Here is a 21,538-nt window from a genome sequence, read left to right as displayed (position 1 = left end):
TTTTAAATCTGTCAATTAGGTCAGTATTGTGGAGTAACTACAATATTGGTGATCCATCCTCAGTTATCCTATCACAGCCATTAAACTCTGTAACCGTTTTAAAATCACCATTGGCCTCATGGTGAAATCCCTGAGCAGTTTCCTTCCTATTCAATGTCTGCTTTTTTATTTGTATCCATCTACCAATAGGTGCTCTTCTTTGAGAGGCATTGGAAAACCTCCCTGGTCTTGGTGGTTGAATCTGTGTTTGAAATTCACTGCTCGACATGAGGGGCCTTATAGATAATTGTATGTGTAGGGTATAGATATGAGGTAGTCATTCAAAAAGCATGTTAAACACTGTTATTGCATGCAGAGTGAGTCCGTGCAACTTATGTGACTTGTTTTTACTCCTGAACTTATTTAGGCTTGTCATAACAAAGGGGTTATTATTTTGTAAAAATTTATAAAAAACATGAATCCACTTTGACATTTTGGGGTACTGTGTGCAGGCCAGTGAAAAAATATTTCAATTCAATCAATTTTAAATGTAGGCTGTAACATAACAAAATCAAGGGGTATGAATACTTTCTGAAGGCACCGTAAACAAATGTAGTTCGCTAGCTAGTTAGCTAGGTAACGTTAGCTACGTTACCTCAGCTTGACTTCTTTTCTGCTGCTCTGATGTTGGCTGATCGGATGCCTTCCTCTTTGAAGTGAAGTTGAAAATCGATGGAACAGCATCACTTTTCAATGTTCGACGACATGGCAACCCCATCAGTTGAGAATTCAGTTCCTTTTCGAAATCCTCTGTCTTTGATATTTCTCACATCAACTGGATACACCTTCACGGGGCGGTACTACATCCTGAAATCGCTATGAATTCTGGATAATGTGGTTTGCTTACAACCGGGAAATGTAGTTGGCCTGTTTCTACTGGTGCGCTGATATTTGCGTGTAGTGAGGAAATATTATTTTTTTAGGACACATATGATATGTTAATAACATATTAACTGACATATATAGTGAAATAGAACAGTGGTGAAATTTCCCTTTAAGTATTTTTGTTGTTGTAGTGGGGGACAGTAACATTAGAACTTTCAACAATATTATACTTTAACTCTTTAGAACACATAGCGGCCGTCGACGGCCTTTCTTTAAAATTACTATAGCGGCCGCGAACGGCCTTGTTTTTCTAACAATAATATCTGTGTCGTATTCGCGTGGCTTTTCAATGTTTTTTAAAAACTTAATTACTCAAAATGACGGCGCTGAAGCGCACATGACTTTTCACTGTGAAAGAGGCTGTATCTATATTGGTTGGTGATACGGATTCAGACACATCCTTGAACTTTGAAAAGCAATGATATATAGATAGATGTCGAGGTGAGTGAAATAAGTAAACAGCAGATATATGTTTGGTGTTGTTGATGTTTGATGCTGTGAAAGTTGGGGAATAGCTCTCAGATTAGCAAGTCCTGTCATGTCATGATAACTTGGTTGGTACAGGCGAGCACATCAGCGGTGGAGCTCAAATGATTGCTCTCTGTCTCATGGAAATAGTTGCAGTGTTTAGCTGTATATAGTCAGCTAACTAGTTGGTTGTTTTGTCTTGTTTCTACTAATGTAATTCATGTGGAAACGGCTTCCTATAGCTAGCTAGCTAGCTAACTAAAAGTTGTGTGTAGCGGTATATTTGGGCTGCGCTGTAGCATCAACCTCAGCTGTCACTTTCACTAGCTAGCCATACAGACAACCAGTTAACTAGCCACCGAACTGAAGGCTAGAGTAATTTGTGTTTATCCGTTGGGCTTAGGTTATGGTTTGTCATGTTTGCTTGGTGCAGATATTCATATTCGGAAAGTATTCAGACCCCTTGACTTTTTCCACATTTTGTTACGTTAAAGCATTATTCTAAAATGGATGACATTTTTTTTTAATCCCTCATCAATCTACACACAATACCACATAATGGCAAAGCGAAAACAGGTACATTTTAGAAACAGAATTCCTTACTTACATAAGTATTCAGACCCTTTGCTATGAGACTCGAAATTGAGCTCAGGTGCATCCTGTTTCCATTGATCATCCTTGAGATGTTTCTACAGCATGACAGGAGTCCACCTGTGGTAAATCCAATTGATTGGACATGATTTGGAAAGGCACACACCTGTCTATACAAGCTCCCACAGTTGACAGTGCATGTCAGAGCAAAAACCAAGCCATGAGGTTAAAGGAATTGTCCGTAGAGCTCCGAGACAGGATTGTGTCAAGGCACAGATCTGGGGAAGGGTACCAAAACATTTCTGCAGTATTGAAGGTCCCCAAGAACACAGTGGCCTCCATCATTCTTAAATGGAAGAAGTTTGGAACCACCGAGACTCTTCCTAGAGCAGGCCGCCCGGCCAAAGTGAGCAATCAGGGGAGATGGGCCTTGGTCAGGGAGGTGACCAAGAACCCGATGGTCACTCTGACAGCGCTCCAGAATTTATCTGTGGAGATGGGAGAACCTTCCAGAAGGACAACCATCTCTGCAGCACTCCACCAATCAGGCATTTTATGGTAGAGTGGCCAGACGGAAGCCACTCCTCAGTAAAAGGCACATGACAGCCCGCTTGGAGTTTGCCAAAAGGCACCTAAAGATTCTCTGGTCTGATGAAACCAAGATTGAACTCTGTGGCCTGAATGTCAAGCGTCACGTTTGGAGGAAACCTTGCACAATCCCTATGGTGAAGCATGGTGGTGGCAGCATCATGCTGTGGGGATGTTTTTCAGCGGCAGGGACTGGGAGACTAGTTAGGATCGAGGGAAAGATGAAACGGAGCAAAGTACAGACAGATCATTGATGAAAACTTGCTCCAGAGCGCTCAGGACCTCAGACTGTGGCGAAGGTTCACCTTCCAACAGGACAACGACCCTATGCACACAGCCAAGACAATGCAGGTGGGGACAAGTCTCTGAATGTCCTTAAGTGGCCCAGCCAGAGCACAGACTTGAACCCGATCAAACATCTCTGGAGAGACTTGAAAATAGCTGTGCAGCGACGCTCCCCATCCAACCTGACAGAGCTTGACAGGATCTGCAGAGAAGAATGGGGGAAACTCCCCAAATACATGTGTGCCAAGCTTTAGCGTCATACCCAAGAAGACTTGAGGCTGTAATCGCTGCCAAAGGTGCTTCAACAAAGTACTGAGTAAAGGGTCTGAATTGGCTCAAATGCATGAAGAAGGAAAGAAATTCCACAAATGAACATTTAACAAGGCACACCTGTTAATTGAAATGCATTCCAGGTGACTACCTCATGAAGCTGGTTGAGAGAATGCCAAGAGTGTGCAAAGCTGTCATCTAGGCAAAGGGTGGCTACTTTGAAGATTTGTTTAACACTTTTTTTGTTACCACATGATTCTATATGTGTTATTATGTTTGATGTCTTCACCATTATTTACAATGTAGAAAATAGTAAAAATAAAGAAAAACCCTAGAATGAGTAGGTGTGTCCAAACTTTTGACTGGTACTGTATGTAAATGTGATATTTTATATATATATACATTTGCCAAAATCTATTAAAAAAACTGTTTTTGCTTTGTCATTATGGGGTATTGTGTGTAGATTGATGAGGAAAAAAAAGATTTTATCCATTTTAGAACAAGGCTGTAACGTAACAAAATGTGGAAAAAGTCAAGGGGTCTGAATACTTTGCCTAGTATTCCTATTATTAGACAGCTTAGCTGTCATGTTAGGGTAGTAGATGCCCGTGCAGTGGAGCTCATATGATGAGTTGGAGATTTGTTTACACAGCCAGCTAACAAGTTGCTTGTTTTGTTCTGTTTCTACCGATGCAATTAATTTGGAAACTGTCCCTGCTTCGTGACTAATCAGCTAACATTGGCAAACTCTGTAGTTAGTCTGTCAGGCAAGAAAGCAAGAGTTGATTGGAAAAGAGAGAGAGTGTGTGTGTGTGTGTGGAATGGGAGGCGTGTAACTGTATCACACAACTTATTATGGAAACCCCTTATTAGGAAGTAGTATGTGTATGGTTGAGAAAAAGAGAGGAAGGAAGAGAGAGACAGTTTGAGAGGGAGAGAGAGATTATGTTCCTGACTACTATTGTCTCCTATTTGTTTCTCCTCTCCTCTCCCTCTGTTACTCTGTTCCTCTAAGTCAGTGAAACCGAAGGAAGTGATGTGGAGAGTCAGGGCTCAGCAGCAAAAGGCAGGGAGGAAGAGGAGTTAGAGATGATTGGAGGGATAGAGATGTGGAGCCGAGAGGAGAGCGGAGGGAGAGTAGAGTGAAGAGGAAGGAGAGGAGAGTGGATGGAGAGGAACATGGAGAGGAGGAGGAAGAGGAGGAGGAGGGAGAGGACAAAGCAGTGTCTGCCCCAAGTCCCACCATTCACCCTTGTACCACACAGCCTGAGCCTAAAGTGACATTGGCAGGGGTTTTGGAGTTGGTTTTAAAGTGGTCGGAACTTATATCTGTTCCAGAGCAAGAGAGTGTGTGTGGTGTGCATCCGGAGTGGACGCAGGGCAAAGAGTGGGAGATGTGTAGAAACCTCCTTTGGGTGCTCTACGTGTTCTGTACCACTTTGCAGGATGGGGCCATGCTTCCAGAAGTTCCATGACATGTTGTAGGCTAAATGCAAACACTAAAGTGACAGAGTGAACTATGAATTTGTCCTATAAATATTTTATTGTCTCTGAACAGTTGTTGTGTTTTGTATCCTCTCTCTCTATCTGTCTCTATCTAATACTTGTTGCATTCACTGAATTGTTGTCAAAGTAGGCTACTATTTCTACCTTTTGTGTCAGGCCTGGTCTGTATTAAATCTTATTGAGAGAGGTTACCTACATTTTGAAATAGTCTCTGAATAGTTGTTTGCATTTTTACATTGTTACAGAAGAATCATTGTCAATCAAATAGCCTACTTTGGGTGGGTTTTGACATACTTTCTCAATTTTGTCCTCAGGTCACATTTTAGATCATTTTTTTATTGATATGTAAATAATATTTATAAGTATAATATATTATACTTGGTACATTTTGAGTGAGTAATTTAGTCAAATTTACTACAATTTAAATACTCAGTTTTTTTGGTTGTGTTGAGTGTTAATAATTTTTTGAAAGTGAGTGTCTTTTAGGACTGTCCCCGACTATACAAAATCTTGGTCAACCGAGAGTCGTCCTGTTCTTTCGACCAATGGTTTGGTCGAAATGTTTAAACGTATTTATCCATATATAGACAGACACACCCTATGTGTTTGAATAAAACCAACTACATATGCACTGAGCTTGTCTGATGATTGAACCCCACCGTTTGATTAAATCATTAAGACACACAAATGACTCAAGAAAGAGCCTGATGGTCACACAGATTTTTAAAAATGGCAGCGGGTGCCTGTGTGACTGGCGCACGTTGTCTCGCTCTCCTCCCTACTGCAGTGAAAAGGCACCACAGCACAGCAAGTGTTTATTGCGCTGTCCGTGCTGAAGCTGCAACATCATTTCAGCCATTTAGTTTCTTACTTGTTTCTGACTGAAAGGTTCTGTTACCGAAATCCCTAATTTGTTCAGGAAAAACATTCCCTATTCCCTCAACCCTTGCTCTCTGTCAGCATCGCATGCATGTGACCAATAGGGCCTGACCTATAGCCTATCATAATCACATCAATACATTGGTTATTACAAAATCCCAACACAGTAATGTCGACAGCAAAATGGATGCGGCGGCAGTGGCGGCTCCTGAAAAAATTCTCAGGAGGGGCAATTTTTCTGATGATTTAGGTGACCTACACACGTGCACGAGTCCGTGCACGCGATTCCAGATATCTTTACCTCTGAATAAACTGCCTTTATTATACCATATCCACCCTGTCCAAAGTCTCTACTTGGTCTCAGTTCTCCAGTAAACTTGTGATTATCAACAGTACACAACGGTAACAAACAATTGGGGGAACTCACGGGGCAGATAGTAACCACTTAAAAGGAAGCGATTCCCAAACCTTCCATAACAAAGCCATCACCTACAGAGAGATGAACTTGGAGAAGAGTCCCCTAAGTAAGCTTGTCCTGGGCCTCTGTTCACAAACACAAACAGACCCCACACAGCCCCAGGACAACAACAACAACAACAACAACAACACAATTAGACCCAACCAAATCATGAGAAAACAAAAAGAGAATTACTTGACACATTGGAAAGAACAAACAAAAAAACAGAGCAAACTAGAATGCTATTTGGCCCTAAACAGAGAGTACACAGTGGCAGAATACCTGACCACTGTGACTGACCCAAACTTAATGAAAGCTTTGACTATGTACAGACTCAGTGACCATAGCCTTGCTATTGAGAAAGGCCGCCGTAGGCAGACCTGGCTCTCAAGAGAAGACAGGCTATGTGCACACTGCCCACAAAATGAGGTGGAAACTGAGCTGCACTTCCTAACCTCCTGCCAAATGTATGACCATATTAGAGACACATATTTCCCTCAGATTACAGCGATCCACAAAGAATTCGAAAACAAACCCAATTTTGATAAACTCCCTTATCTACTGGGTGAAAAACCACAGTGTGCCATCACAGCTGCAAGATTTGTGACCTGTTGCCACAAGAAAAGGGCAACCAGTGAAGAACAAACACCATTGTAAATACAACCCATATTTATGTTTATTTATTTTCCCATTTGTACTTTAACTATTTGCACATTGTAACAACACTGTATATATACATAATATGACATTTGAAATGTCTTTATTCTTTTGAAACTTCTGAGTGTAATGTTTACTGTTAATATTTATTGTTTATTTCACTTTTGTTTACTATCTACTTCCCTTGCTTTGGCAATGTTAACACACGTTTCCCATGCCAATAAAGCCCTTAAATTGAATTGAATTGATAGTAAGGTCGCAATGACACAGAAAGCAGTTCAATGTCGGGGTACAGAGTCGCTCTCTTACCAGGATCGCGGTCCGCTCTGACCAGGGTGAAGGTGGCCGGCTCCACTTCTCTGTCCGGGACTCATCCAGCCAAGTCTCCCAGCTGTATTGGGATTCAGCTGCCAGCAGCGTTTTCATTATTTAGTCCGTTCGTAGCGGGTATGTACACGATCAACAAGATCAGTCCAAAACCAACCACTGGAAATCCATGGTTGGCAGAATGTTTGTAAACTAAGTCTACAAATTAAAAACATAAAATAACGCCGCACTGCAGGTCGCAACAGAGACGCTTCTAGCCGCCATTGTCTTAGTTACGTTCAACGTTACGTCACGTATGACGAAAGCGCGTAAGTGCAAGCCCACAGACACCCATAGAGAATGTATTGAAAGCTTTGAAATGTGAAAAAAATAGATTTTACATGACAGGCTATGAGAGACTTCTGGGCGATTTTCAACTTGACTGAAATCGCCCCAAAAACGGGCGGGGCCATTTGAAGCACGACTTTAGCCTGATTTGACATTTAGTGGCTGGCAGATCAGACGTGAACACTGATAACTGCTGTTGCCGTGATATAATTGATTAGAAAAAAAATCCCTTCCTTTTCCCGTTTGGCAGTGCGTCGCCCATATCGCCCTATTGAACAAGCCGTCCCTGTGCGGCGGACATGAAAAAGAAACTCGAAACAGGCGAATGTTTACTTCTTGCTCAGGAGGGAAAGGGGAAGTCAGATCTGTGGAAGACATTTGACTTAGTTGTGGAAACTACTGGAGATCAAGAAAAAGGAGGGTATAGGAGCAATTATGTGTGCCAAACTGTTGCTGTTAGATTACAATATTATGATTTTTTCTGACCATTTGGAACAGTGTAAACAACACTCAATAAATAAGTTTACCAGAGAGTCTGTTCTAACGGGGGAAAATATATATATAAAGCCTTTATTACAGCAGACTAAAAAAAAAACAGTCGCATGCATTCGTGAATTGCGGTTTATTTATTGTTTAGGCTAATTATTCAAAGCTCCCTTTATTATTTAATTTTAAAACTAAAACGCTTGATTGCATTTCAAAGCATGAATGTCTCGTATGCTGTGTGATGGCATGAACGAATAAATGATTGATTGATACAGTAGCCTACATATTGAAATATAGGCCTAAGTAAGTTACGGTATTAAGACTAAACAGGACGCACTCTTAGGCCTACAGCTCGATGGTGGTTATACAAGGCTACTATACAAAGCCTACTAATGATAACGATATGACTTATTATAATGATGATAATAATAATAATTGTAATAAAAACAATAAGAGGGAAATCAGGAAAAAGGGTATAGGAGTGAGAGCTGCGTATTATGTGTGACAAACAGGTGCTGTTAGATTACAATATTATTTTTCTGCCTGTTTGGAACAGTGTAAACAACACTAAATAAATAAGTAATACCAGTCCGTTGTAACAAGAAAAATAGTAAAGCCTTTATTACAGCATAGCAAATATTAAAAACAGCCAAATATGTGAAATTGCTTAATCCGACATTTTGCCATTGCATGAAGCAGACGCTTGATGTGCACAGAATCAGTAGGCTATTAAACAAACACTCAAACAGGCAATAGAAGAAAGATATGTCTTATATCTGTAGATATATATGGACGATTTATAAAGCCAAACACGTTTAACAGTTAGACTATTGATTATAGACCTAATTAAGTTGGGGTTTGCTCTCGCCTCAATTTTCTTCGACAATTAGGCTAAGCCCTATTCGCAGGGGACTAGTATTACTAGAGAACGTTGGTCATGTATTTATTACCCCAGAATGTCTGTTATTCCACAGGACGATTAGGACAGGATTCGTTTTTCCAAACTACCCCCTGTAATTCTTTTTTCCCCAATAAATTGACAGTTATGACGGAAGTCTGGAGTTTTTTCTAGGCGTGAAGATATTTCAACAAGTCCAGGCAATAACAGGGCTGATAACTGATAACTCGAGTTTGGTTCCCAAGTTTCTAAACCATACCAAACCATCTTTGGTATAGTGTCGCCATAATATTTTTATTGAGGAAGTGTGATCATAATCATTAGGATATTTTAGCGATCCACAGTAGACATCCTAAATGCCCCCCAGCCTTCAGTTGTGAGCTAAACAGTGCACTTGCACTTGAGATGCGTTTTAAGGCTATGTGCACTTATCATTTCCAAACGTTTAGGTCAGTTGAATGCTGCTTTGCGATCTATTAACAGCAAGGGTTACATTAAATAGGCACAATATTTTTTACTGATGCATTTGGCAATATTACATTTATACGCACAAAACATATTAACAAAAGCATTCACTGTAAAAGTTGATACATGTAGGCCCTTCATTTATAGGCTATGCACAGAACGTCAATAAATGTATCAAAACAGCTGTCAAACTCAGACATTCCTCTCAAAACACAGGGATGTCGATTGGCACGGGACTAGTATTATCAGAGGACCTTGGAGTTCGCCAAAAAACAGTAGGTTATTCTGGCTGGAATTGTTACTCTCCTGCCATTACTGACATGGCAGATTTGGACGTGATTAAATGACAGATGTGGTGTTTTGTGCTTGTGCACATAATAACATTACCCGACCACCCCCAGTAAAACGAATCCAGTCCGAATAGGGTTTAAGGCAAGGGCTGTTTCCTCGTCTCTGCTGCTGCCTCCGCCGCATTGTTCTCAATCCCAATATGATGGTTAATTTTGCTATTATGCACATAGCAACATAGGGAAAGGCGCCAATTCTACAGCGCACTGAAGATTATGTTTCAGAATCGCGAACTCACCATATCCAACACGGGAGAAAGCGCATTTGTTATAAAATAATATTAGATTTATTAGTGCACCATTATTTTAACATAATATAACCATATGCAATTTCAGTATCACGTCTTAGAGTGATGGACTGCGCCATCCCTGAGGCCTCCACAATGGATTACTCCATTGAGACGGGCACGAATCAGACAGGTGTCTTGTGCGCCGCGGGAAGAAAATTGCGACTGTTCGACTAAAGAAATCTCAGTCGACCAACAGCCTATTGACCAAACAATTATTTGCTGAAAAGTGTGCCATTGCCTGGCTATTAATAAATCCTCTTACATTTTAGTCATTTAGCAGACGCTCTTATCCAGAGCGACTTTCAGTTAGTGAGTGCATACATTTTCATACTGGCACCCCGTGGGAATCGAACCCACAACCCTGGCGTTGCAAGCGCCATGCTCTACCAACTGAGCTACACGGATACTCTTAGATGTAAAGACCTGCATGGTTCTGGTACCGGGTCCGACTGACATTTTTGCTTATGAATCGATCTGTGGACACCGTCGATCGAAATGGCTTGCATTGAGCGATACCCCTGGTTCCCACAGACACAGTATATTTTCTGAGCCTGTGTTAGGTAGGATGTGAAATCTGAAACCACTTGAAGCTGGGATGTCCCTCGTACCATTTCATTCGCTCTTCTGACTGTCTATCCACTCCCGGCTGAACCCTACATCACAGCCACTGAAAAAGCACATGCCTGCAATCTTTACAGCTCAGCAGGAGCGAGTGGTTTCATCATGGTAGCCCATTCAGAGGTCAATTTATAGCCATTAATCTAAAATAATTCATAGATTTTAAACAAAAAACACTTTCTGTTTGTCATATGATATGAAAGGAGAGTTCCTAACGAGTTCAGAAAGCCAAGCTAGAGCTCTGTGAGACGTTCACAACGATGGGGACAGACGTTTTGATCAATAGAGACCTTTAGAAAATATGCACATTTTCTCTAACACTAAACATACACATTTGTATTTTACAGTTAAAAGGAAGATTAAATCGTATAGTTAGTCGTTTTATAATTTGATTATACTATATTTAGAAAGCATACATGTCGTTTCAAGCCTTATTCATTCAGTTTTGTTGATCAGGAAATACATACAATATTTCATATTTGTACAGTGACAACAGCTCCCACCATTTCATTAGACCACTACTGGGGCGCAATTAAACTATAGCAAATTATCTGGAAGACGGAGGATGAAACAAGTGCATAGGCCTATGCTTTATCCATCAATCTGGAATGACAGGTAGCCTACCACAATGCATTTACATTTTACATTTAAGTCATTTAGCAGACGCTCTTATCCAGAGCGACTTACAAAATGCAGTCCCCTCTTTCGGATAATGACAATTCAGGTAGCCCAACCAAGTCGGCCAATAAATTGGATAAATGGTCGTTTATACACACATAAACCTATCCAGGGCTAATAAACTGCCTATACGGCTATACTTATCAACAAACAGAAAGACCAGCAACGCATTTATTACATGCATGATACAGACTGATGGGAACTACTTTGCTTGCTCTACTGTGCTGCTCTCCAAGGCATACATTGAAGAAAACTGCACTAGAGCGACCAGAATTGCCCTTGTAACACCATTCAGTGACCCAACGATGCCAATAGATAGTAGGCCCATAATGAGCCTATAATGAAGAAACGATTCAATCCATTTGACCTATTCGATATCCTAGGTTTGGAAAGCGATACATTTTTTTGGTTGTTGCCCTGGCTACAATTTGAATAGCATTGCCTAGGCTACAGTTCTAGCCTATCTATCAAAGAGAATGCAGTCAGTGACAAGCCTTGGTAATAACAACGACACACCCTCTGAATAGTCTTCAACAGCTTTGTACATTTATATCAGATAGCTGGTTTAGAATGGTCGTAAGAGTATGCAACCATCCGAACACGGCTGTTATATGAGAATAGAGCCCGCGACTGTAACCACAGTTTCAGCCTATAATGATGAGGTAGCCTTTTTTTTTTTTTTACATTGCCAAAAGCCTGTTTCCGTAAGAGTTAAATGTCCATGTTCAGTGGTCTGGGGTCTCAGAGCCACATTTCCTGTCCCCGGTTTCACCCAGTTCTATAACATTACTAATCTGACGAATTCCGCATATAATTCAACATTTTATCAGCGATGTATTTTCCTTACCTGTACATAATTGTTTTCACAGTATTCTGCAACCCTCGACAGATTTTGGTAGCTTTCCACGAGCGCTCGTTTACCGGCTGGAATTTCTTCCTCTAGCAACATTTGTAGCTCTGCCATCTTACATCCCTCTGCATTTCCTTCCTTCCTTTCTTTCTTTCTTTCTTTCTTTCTTTCCAACGAACCAAAGCTTTGTCGTTTTCCGTGTGGTGAGAAAGGGGTTCCACGCCTGGTATTGTGAGATTTCTGGCCTCGATTTTATAACCGTCCCAAAATGATACGCGATCTGGGGGCTCGTTGTTAACTGTGATTGGTTCAAATGCTACATCGATTAGTTGTGGACCAATTGAATTTCAGTGCGATAATCGCTCGTGAACCTAAACCCAAAAGTGATGAAGTGTGATATACAATCCGGTCTAGTGATACAAAGTAGCCTATCCAGTGCTTTTGTTGCATTCTATATGCTACATTGTAACATTTTGTCCTTGTGCGTGTGTATCAAAAAGATATGCTTTTTTTTAAAGGTAAGCAAAACTGAATTGTTCCAGTCAGCCACAGATGATCCGTTATATTGACAGAGATACTCAAGTGGCCGCTCTAACAATGAAAATTCGTTTCTTAAAAAATGGAGGGCAGTCGGGAGGAGGCAAGAGCAGGTGGGACCATTCTAGCCAATGAGAGGGCAGGTACGCGTGTGAACAACAGGCACAACTCAGATATAAAGTGGGTTTTTTTCTCAAAGTTGCCGGGATGTCACCTGTCCTACATATATCAGTACATTCGTAACAACCTAAGCATTACGACACTTCTATTCGATCAAATAAGCCATAACATTTTTTGTTGACCAAATTCGACACTCTCTCATTGACCTCCAAACAAAAACTCCTCGCTTGGTGAGTGAAAAAAAAAAAAACGACAAAACGCCACCTGCTGGAGAAGACCGATTTTGGGCCCAGTTATCCTTTTCGCTTCGCCTCTTTCTGAGTCAGCACTACATCTCCCATATTAAATCCCCCATTAAGAGCATTATGGGCCTTGTAGGAATACTAAATCAAACCTACTGGTGCATAGTGTAATTATTGGTCAAAAGACACTAGGCCTACAACTCCGGGAATTATATGTTTTGTGTGTTTGGTTCGACCGAATTTGAGAGGTCGGTGTCGGACTGTCGGCATAGGCCTATATCCAGACAGCAGAGGGATTGATCCATCCAAACATGCATAGGGTGAGTTCACCTTCTATCGACTTGGTTCTGTTTTTACATTCACTCTGATATGAACATTTAATGTTGAGAATGTTTGCAACAACTGAATAGCCTCATGCGAAAATAATTTGTAACAATTCTATTAGATAGGCATGTAGCCTATCCATTTAATACCTTGACGAGGTGCGAGGGTATTGAATAGGCCTATTGATTTCAATTACACATTATGAAAGCCTGTTGATTTAATACCATTTAAAAATGGACATTATTGCTGCCATGTGTCACGAACCGGCTCAAGTTCGTAACAAAAGGGAGACACGTGGAGACAAGGAATACTCAAAGTATATATTTATTAACTGAAGTAAACTAAATCAAATAACAATGGTGTGTGTAATCAGTAGTGCAAGTGAGTGTTTGCATGCATAAATGTAATATGGAAAAGTGTTGAGAGGTGCCAAAGCAAACAACCAAAAAGGCCACAAAAATACCACAACCAAAGTCAAAGTATCTGCCTGGAGAGAGTCTCCTCAATGAATGTGGAAGAGGTCCATTTATGCTGGGACACACCCGGCCCAGGTGTTTCCCATGTAGCTGACGACCCTCCCAACTCCGCCCACCGGCATCCTAATAAGGAAACAAGAGCAAAGAGAGAATATGGCAGACAGAGTGGGAGGGTCATCACACCCCCCCCCCCCATAAGACCGGGGACCAACAAGGACCCCGGACCAACGTACCAGCCCCTGCGTCCCAAACCGACAAATTGTACATGTTCACACCTCCACTTGCCCCACCCATCATCCTCCTCTCCAGACCTCAGCAACCTTTACACAGGAAGCAACCTTTAAGAGGAAAGAAGAACCCAAGACTAGGAGGAGACAAACAGGAAAGATAGAACATGACAAAATCAAACAATGGTCGGTCACATCAATATTCATGAACAGGGCGCACGAGAGAGCGCATCAGCAATCACATTATCAGTCCCCCGGATGTGCCGCACATCTAGATGGAAGGATTGTAAAAATAAACACCATCTCATTATCCTCTGATTTGGACACCTCATGGACCTCAAAAAGGTGAGAGGGTTATGGTCGGTGTAGACCACAATAGGTACTACACCCGACCCAACATACACTTCAAAGTGTTGTAGCGCCCATATAAGTGCTAATGCTTCTTTTTCAATGACCGAATAGTTCAACTGATAATGGTTAAACTTTTTGGAAAAGAAACTAACAGGCCTCTCAACCCCAGCCACATCTGCTTGCAGCAAAACTGCACCCGCCCCCACATGACTAGCATCCACCTGCAAGGTAAATGACAAATCCACACGAGGAGCAGCCAGTACCGGAGTTGAAGTAAGCAACCTCTTTGCATCTTCGAAAGCCTGTTGACAATGAGAAGACCATACGTACACAGCCTTAGCTTTCAGCAAATCTGTCAAGGGAGTGACCACAGTAGAGAAGTTCCTACAAAAACCACGATAATACCCAATCATTCCCAAGAAACGCATCAGTTCCTTTTTAGTAGTTGGTAGTGGAAAAGCATCAATAGCTACCACTTTAGCCCGAACAGGACGCACTTCACCCTGCCCAAACACCTTTCCAAGGTATGTAACAGTCGCTTGAGCAAACTCACATTTAGCCAAATTTATCGTGAGGCGACCCGCAGCCAGACGTCCGAACAAGGCTTGAATACGGGACAGATGTTCCTCCCAAGTATCTGCATATATCACTACATCGTCCAGATAAACAGCGCACCCGGCCAGACCAGAGACAACCCTGTTCATAAGTCGCTGAAAAGTGGCAGGCGCATTACGCAGTCCGAAACTCATAACCGAATACGAGTACAGACCAAAAGGTGTAATAAAGGCAGAGATTTCACGTGCCCTACTCGTCAGTGGCACCTGCCAATACCCCTTTAACAGGTCAAATTTGCTCACAAACTTAGCTGCGCCGACTTGATCAACGCAGTCCTCCATCCGAGGAAGAGGAAATGAATCCGGCTTAGTGACATCGTTTACCTTACGGTAGTCCGTACAAAATCTATTTGTTCCATCCGATTTACTGACCAAGATACAGGGAGAAGCCCAACTGGAGAAAGAAGGCTCTGCTATTTTACTCTCCAGCATGTACCTGACCTCAGCATCCAGACAACGCAGTTTCTCTGAAGAAACTCTATAGAACCGTTGACGAATGGGGTCAGCATCTCCAATGTCAATATCATGTTCTATTAAGTTTGTACGTGTAGGTGTATCAGAAAACAACCCTGGAAATCTCTGAATCAAACCAATCATCTCTTTCCGCTCATCAACAGGTAGATGAGTAAGAAGGCTATCTAAAATCTCCAGTGTCTCTGAATTTTTCAATCTACCCTGCAGTATGCAATCGTCAGGACCAGAAACATCTTCCTGCTCCTGCACAGACCTAGCATGACCAGAACTCAGGGAATAAACAGTATCAGCCAAAAGAACAGCCTTACCGTCCTCTGTAGACTCCCCCTGTTCAGTCTCAGAGGAACGTGCATAATAGGGTTTTAACAAATTTACATGGCACAGTTGGTTTGCTTTCCTCCGTTCTGGAGTGGCAACTAGATAATTTTGCTCAGTGTACTGGCGCACCACTGTATATGGACCTTGAAACTTGGCTTGAAAAGGAGAACCAACAATTGGCAGCAGAGCCAGAACCTGATCACCTGGACTAAAGTGACGAGGCTCAGCTCGGCGATCATATATGCTCTTCATCCTGTCCTGTGAAGATGATAGCTTCTCTTTAGCCATTTCACCAGCGGCATACAAGCGTCGCCGAAAATCACCCACATATGATAACAGGGACTGAGGAGGCTCGGGAGACTTCCAGTCATCCTGGAGAACAGATAAAAGCCCACGCACCCGATGTCCAAACACTAGGTCATTTGGGCTAAAACCCGTGCTCTCCTGTGAAACCTCCCTAGCTGCTAACAATAACCAAGGCAACCCCTCCTCCCAATCCTTTTCCATCTCAGTACAATAAGCTCTCAACAACGACTTAAGTGTTTGATGGAAACGTTCCAGTGCTCCTTGACTTTGGGCATGATAGGCGCTAGACAAGTTGTGTTTAATATGGAGTTGTTGGAGAACCTGACCAAAGAGATTAGAGGTGAAATTAGATCCTTGATCACTTTGAATGACCTTAGGGATTCCAAACAGTGAGAGAAACTGAGTCAAAGCTTTTAACACAGCCTTAGTCGTGATAGACCGGAGAGGATAGGCAGCAGGAAACCTAGTGGTCTGACACATCACCGTCAACAAATAAATACTACCCTTTCTAGAACGAGGCAGAGGACCAACACAGTCAATAATCAAATACTCAAAAGGTTTACTGAGTACAGGAATAGGGAACAGTGGTACCGGCTTAATAGCTTGATTAGGTTTACCAGTTAATTGACAGGTGTGACAAGTTTTGATGAAATCAGAAACATCCCTCTTTAATCTTGGCCAAAAGAAATGCCGTAATATACGATTGTAGGTTTTTCTCACACCCATATGCCCAGCAACGTCATTGTGAGAAGTTGTTAGCACCAACTCACGAAGCTTAACTGGTACCACCACCTGACTAATCGCCTCCCCCAGAAAACAACTACCATGAGACATCCACTTTCTCATCAGGACCTCCTCTTGGAGAAAATAGCCCTGTGCGACATCTCCCAACTGTTCCACAGGCACAATTTGGTCCCGCAACTCTTCTAATGTAGGGTCAGTCCGTTGCGCCTCGATTAAATCGGAGCGGGATATAGATAACGGGATAACAGGGAAAACAGTAACCGACTTCTTTGTGGTATTCTCGTTAGCCAGTTCCGTGACCAGGTCGTCATGGATCATAGAACACGTCACTGCACACGCAGAAAACACCTCTGGGAAATTCTGCGCACTCTCATCAGGAATCCCTACAATTGACGGCTTAGTGGAAACCACTAAAGATGGAAACGCGATAGGCCACACACGCTCCCCAGCCAAGTTATTTCCAAGGATCACGTCAATACCCTCAATAGGCAATGAAGGACGCACCCCCACAACAACCTCACCTTTCACCAGTCCACAATCCAACATCAGTTTATGCAATGGAACTGACAGAGTGTTCAAACCTATTCCCCTAATTAGAACACTATTCCCCGAATCAGTCTCCGCAGAGAAGGGTAACACAGATTCCAACACAAATGATTCAGAGGCACCTGTGTCTCTTAGGATCTTTACTGGCACTAGGTTCTTACTTCCTACCATAGACACAAAACCCTCCGTAACGAAAGGTAAATAGTCGGGATCAATGTAGCCCTTCACCTGGCTCTGGGCATGAGACAATGAGTCAGGAGTGAACTGATATGGAACAGGCGCTGCTAACGCTGCAGGCCTCGATTTACCATAAGCACCTGTACTGAATTTACCCCTAGACCTAAGAATCGGACATTCATTTTTCCAATGACCTAATTCTTGACAGTAGTGACACTCTTGACCAAAGTCAGTTTTACCACGGGTATCAGGCTCAACCCTAGTTGAATGAAACTCTGCCCGAGAACCGAAGTATATCGGCGAGCGAGGCCCAAATCTCTGCGAACGCCCCCACTCACTCCGAATACGGGGTTGTGCAAAAACATTTGTGAGTCAACACATATTCATCTGCCAAAACCGCAGCTTCAGCGACAGTCTTTATTTTTCGTTCGTTAATGTACGTCGCTATACGATCAGGGATTGTGTCCTTAAATTGTTCTAACATAATCAGATCACACAGCCCTTGGAAAGTCATAACTGCAGAGGCGGAACACCAACGATTGAACTGTGAAGATAATATTCGCGCAAACTCAACATGAGTCTGCTGATCATCCCTTTTTAAAGTTCTAAATCGTTGGCGGTAAGCCTCAGGGACCAATTCGTAACTCTGTAACACAGCCGTTTTAACCTTCTCATAACTAACACTGTCTGCTACACTAAGAGCTGAATATGCTTCTTGCGTTTTAACAGTCAGCACACACTGCAACATCAAAGTGCGATCAGAATCAGGCCAACTCCTAGCGTCAGCAACACGCTCAAACAACGAAAAGAATGTCTCCGGGTCCTTTTCATTAAACTGGGGCAACAATCGTAAATTCCCAACAATATCAAATGTGTCTGGATTACGACCAAAAGAGGAACGACCCCTAGGTAACTCTGGATCCCCTTCCCAGAGCAAACTCTCCCCTGAGAGCTTTCCTTCCCTAACCAACTCTAGTCGCTCTTGTTGCAGCTTGATTTTAGCACGCTCCATATCCTGTTTAAATTCCAATTCCCTTTCATATTTTACCCGATCATGCCCTAGCTGTAACAGAAGCAGTTCTTTCTGCTGTTCAAAAAGAAGACTACTATGACTAACCGATGGAGCGGTCATTGTAACATATCGGGGAGACAACGTGTCCTCAGCAGAGGCTGCCCCCGAGACAACTGCTCAGTCCACAGACACCACACAAAAATAACAAACATTTAACCATGCCCAACGTATCCCAAAACAAAACACGTCACTAAGCCTATCAGGGGAAAAAGCTATAGCTCCGGGTAGAAAATGTCACTACCCTACCCAATCTCCCACTGAGGTACACAGCCGATTGTACTAACCTCCTCAGACCGATGTCCCAACAGCGAGTCGAGCAAGAGTTTCCAGGCTGGGCAGGGACTGGAAACTAACCAATGTACTCTCTCCAACGCAGTACACAACCCAAAGGCAACCAATACTGGGCCTATCAAACGCAAACAAACTAACAAAATTTACAAAGAAAGACCCTACAGAATTGGACATTAACTCCACGTTCTCCCAAACACAACCAGTTCAAGATCCCAGACGAGCCCCCACTTGTCACGAACCGGCTCAAGTTCATAACAAAAGGGAGACACGTGGAGACAAGGAATACTCAAAGTACATATTTATTAACTGAAGTAAACTAAATCAAATAACAATGGTGTGTGTAATCAGTAGTGTAAGTGAGTGTTTGCATGCATAAATGTAATATGGAAAAGTGTTGAGAGGTGCCAAAGCAAACAACCAAAAAGGCCACAAAAATACCACAACCAAAGTCAAAGTATCTGCCTGGAGAGAGTCTCCTCAATGAATGTGGAAGAGGTCCATTTATGCTGGGACACACCCGGCCCAGGTGTTTCCCATGTCGCTGACGACCCTTCCAACTCCGCCCACCGGCATCCTAATAAGGAAACAAGAGCAAAGAGAGAATATGGCAGACAGAGTGGGAGGGTCGTCACACATGCAACTTTGTTGTCACAGAGGTGACCTAATGTTAAATCTGCGCCTGTCATCCTGGTTGCAATAAAGTAATGGAGCACGCCGACGAAGATGAGCTCGAGACCTGGTGTGATGCGGCATTGCGAGTGATGCGGAGTTTACCCGAAGATGGTAGGCTAATTATTCATTAATAACTATACTAGCCTATACATTAAATCAGGCAATGAATTGTATGCTATGTGCTGCGACTGAGTAGCCTATTTACCAGCAGCTTATGTAGCCTATGTCTGAATGAGCACCATTAGACTGCTCACTCTGTTGTATGTAGTCATTTAAAGCTCAGACACACTGTTAAATTTGTCAAACGTTTGAATGCCGACAGCACTTAGCACCTCTAAACAGTGTGGGTAGTCAATCTCTTTTGTGTTCACACCGCAAAGACCTTGGAAGCAGTGGCGGTTCTAGACCATTTCAACTGTTGTTGTTTTTTCTAATGATCAATTAGCCTTTTAAAATGATAAACTTGGATTAGCAAACACAAAGTGCCATTGGAACACAGGACTGATGGTTGCTGATAATGGGCCTCTGTACACCTATGTAGATATTCCATTAAAAATCAGCCGTTCCAGCTACAATAGCAATTTACAACATTAACAATGTCTACACTGTATTTCTGATCAATTTGATGTTATTTTAATAGCCAAAAAAATGCTTTTCTTTCGAAAACAAGGACATTTCTAAGTGACCCCAAACTTTTGAACGGTAGTGTAATACTGTATTCTATTCTACTGTATTTTAGTCAATGCCACTCCGACATTGCTCGTCCTAATATTTATATATTTCTTAATTCCATTCTTTTACTTTTAGATTTGCGTGTATTGTTGTGAATTGTTAGATACTACTGCACTGTTGGAGCTAGGAACAAAAGCATTTCCCTACACCCACGATAACATCTGCTAAATATGTATGTGACCAATACAATTTGATTTGATTTAACGTAACAACATGTGGAAAAAGTCAAGGGGTCTGAATACTTTCTGAATGCACTGTATGTATCAAGGTGACATCTAGATGGTTATCAATATTAGTTATTTCTTGTGTAGGCTGCTTTCTACTTGAAATAATGTTAGAGAAAAAAAGTTGCCATGTAGTTACCGCCGGCGACACTTCCATGATACCCAGTAGGAAGCGCTTCAAGTCGGCAAGCAGCACACCGGAGTACTGGTCGCGGGTTTACTATCGACTCGTAGTGCAGCCCAATCAGCCACGCAAAACGGTCTTGAGTGGCAACAAATCTACACAATTAGCTGATTCGGTTTCCATACACCCACACCTTTCGACACACCCACTCGCCCATACTCCGGTTGCCATAGTGGGCTGCAGCGACCCATTTTACATTTTAGTCATTTAGCGGACGCTCTTATCCAGAGCGATTTACACACGCGCACTTCACAGAGTAGGTGTTCCCTAATGGAAATATGCTAGAATGCGCCAATAGGATCTCACTAGCTCGTACTTGGCATTGCCCACCTCCTTGCTTGTTCTGCCGACTATGATTCATATGCTCCCATTGGAAACGACAGGCTCTGGAGGAAAGCATCCAACAGGAAAGTGTGATTATTGTCAGGAAACAGAGACCGTGGCGCATGTATTGCTACAGTGTGGGCAGTATCAGTGGGAAAGAGATAGGATGATATCTAGTATGAGGGAGAAGGGGATACAGGAAATTAGTTTAAAGAGTATATTGAGTAGAACGTCATTAGATATAGTCTCAAATATTGTGTTATCTTTTTTAAGAGCAACGGGGCTGGCAGGTAGAATTAGTTTCTCCCTGTCTCTGGCCCACACTTCAGTACAGTACAGAAAGCCCTTGTTGATACTAGCCAGATGGCCACAGCTAGATAACTGCCTAGCAAAATGACGGAAACAATTTAATTCACTCTCCATAATCCTATACTGCCATGCCAGCCCATTGCCCAAATGTTTAGCTAGTTAACGTTAGCATATTCGCTAGCTAACACAACATAGCTAGCTAGCTAAGGACAGAGCACTAACTCAGCAGCTAACACAGGCAGCTGTTTCATGGACAGCTAATCCATTGTGATTCAATTAGAATGTCAATACTAGCTGCAGTGGTTAGCTAGCTTGGAGGAAGTATTTAGTGTTGTGTGCATTGCGTCTGTGCACTTAGCTATC

The 21,538-nt window shown here is 42.3% G+C and overlaps 1 protein-coding gene across 1 annotated transcript in view; it reads right to left on the bottom strand.

The window, feature by feature from the left end:
- LOC311150452 (abl interactor 1-like) overlaps window positions 1-12,124 on the bottom strand; it is a 64,898-nt gene extending 52,774 nt beyond the window's left edge. Inside the window, exon 1 of the mRNA XM_084187951.1 lies at window positions 11,909-12,124. Coding sequence (XP_084044077.1) covers window positions 11,909-12,025 — 117 coding nt within the window. The 5' untranslated portion in view covers window positions 12,026-12,124. The remainder of the gene's footprint in view (window positions 1-11,908) is intronic.
- Between the last annotated feature and the right edge of the window lie 9,414 nt (window positions 12,125-21,538).

Source organism: Coregonus lavaretus (assembly GCF_964263955.1).
Source record: "Coregonus lavaretus genome assembly, chromosome: 23".
NCBI lineage: Eukaryota > Metazoa > Chordata > Actinopteri > Salmoniformes > Salmonidae > Coregonus > Coregonus lavaretus.
The sequence above is the reverse complement of the archived record's forward strand: the minus strand, read 5'-3'. Positions and strand labels throughout refer to the sequence as shown.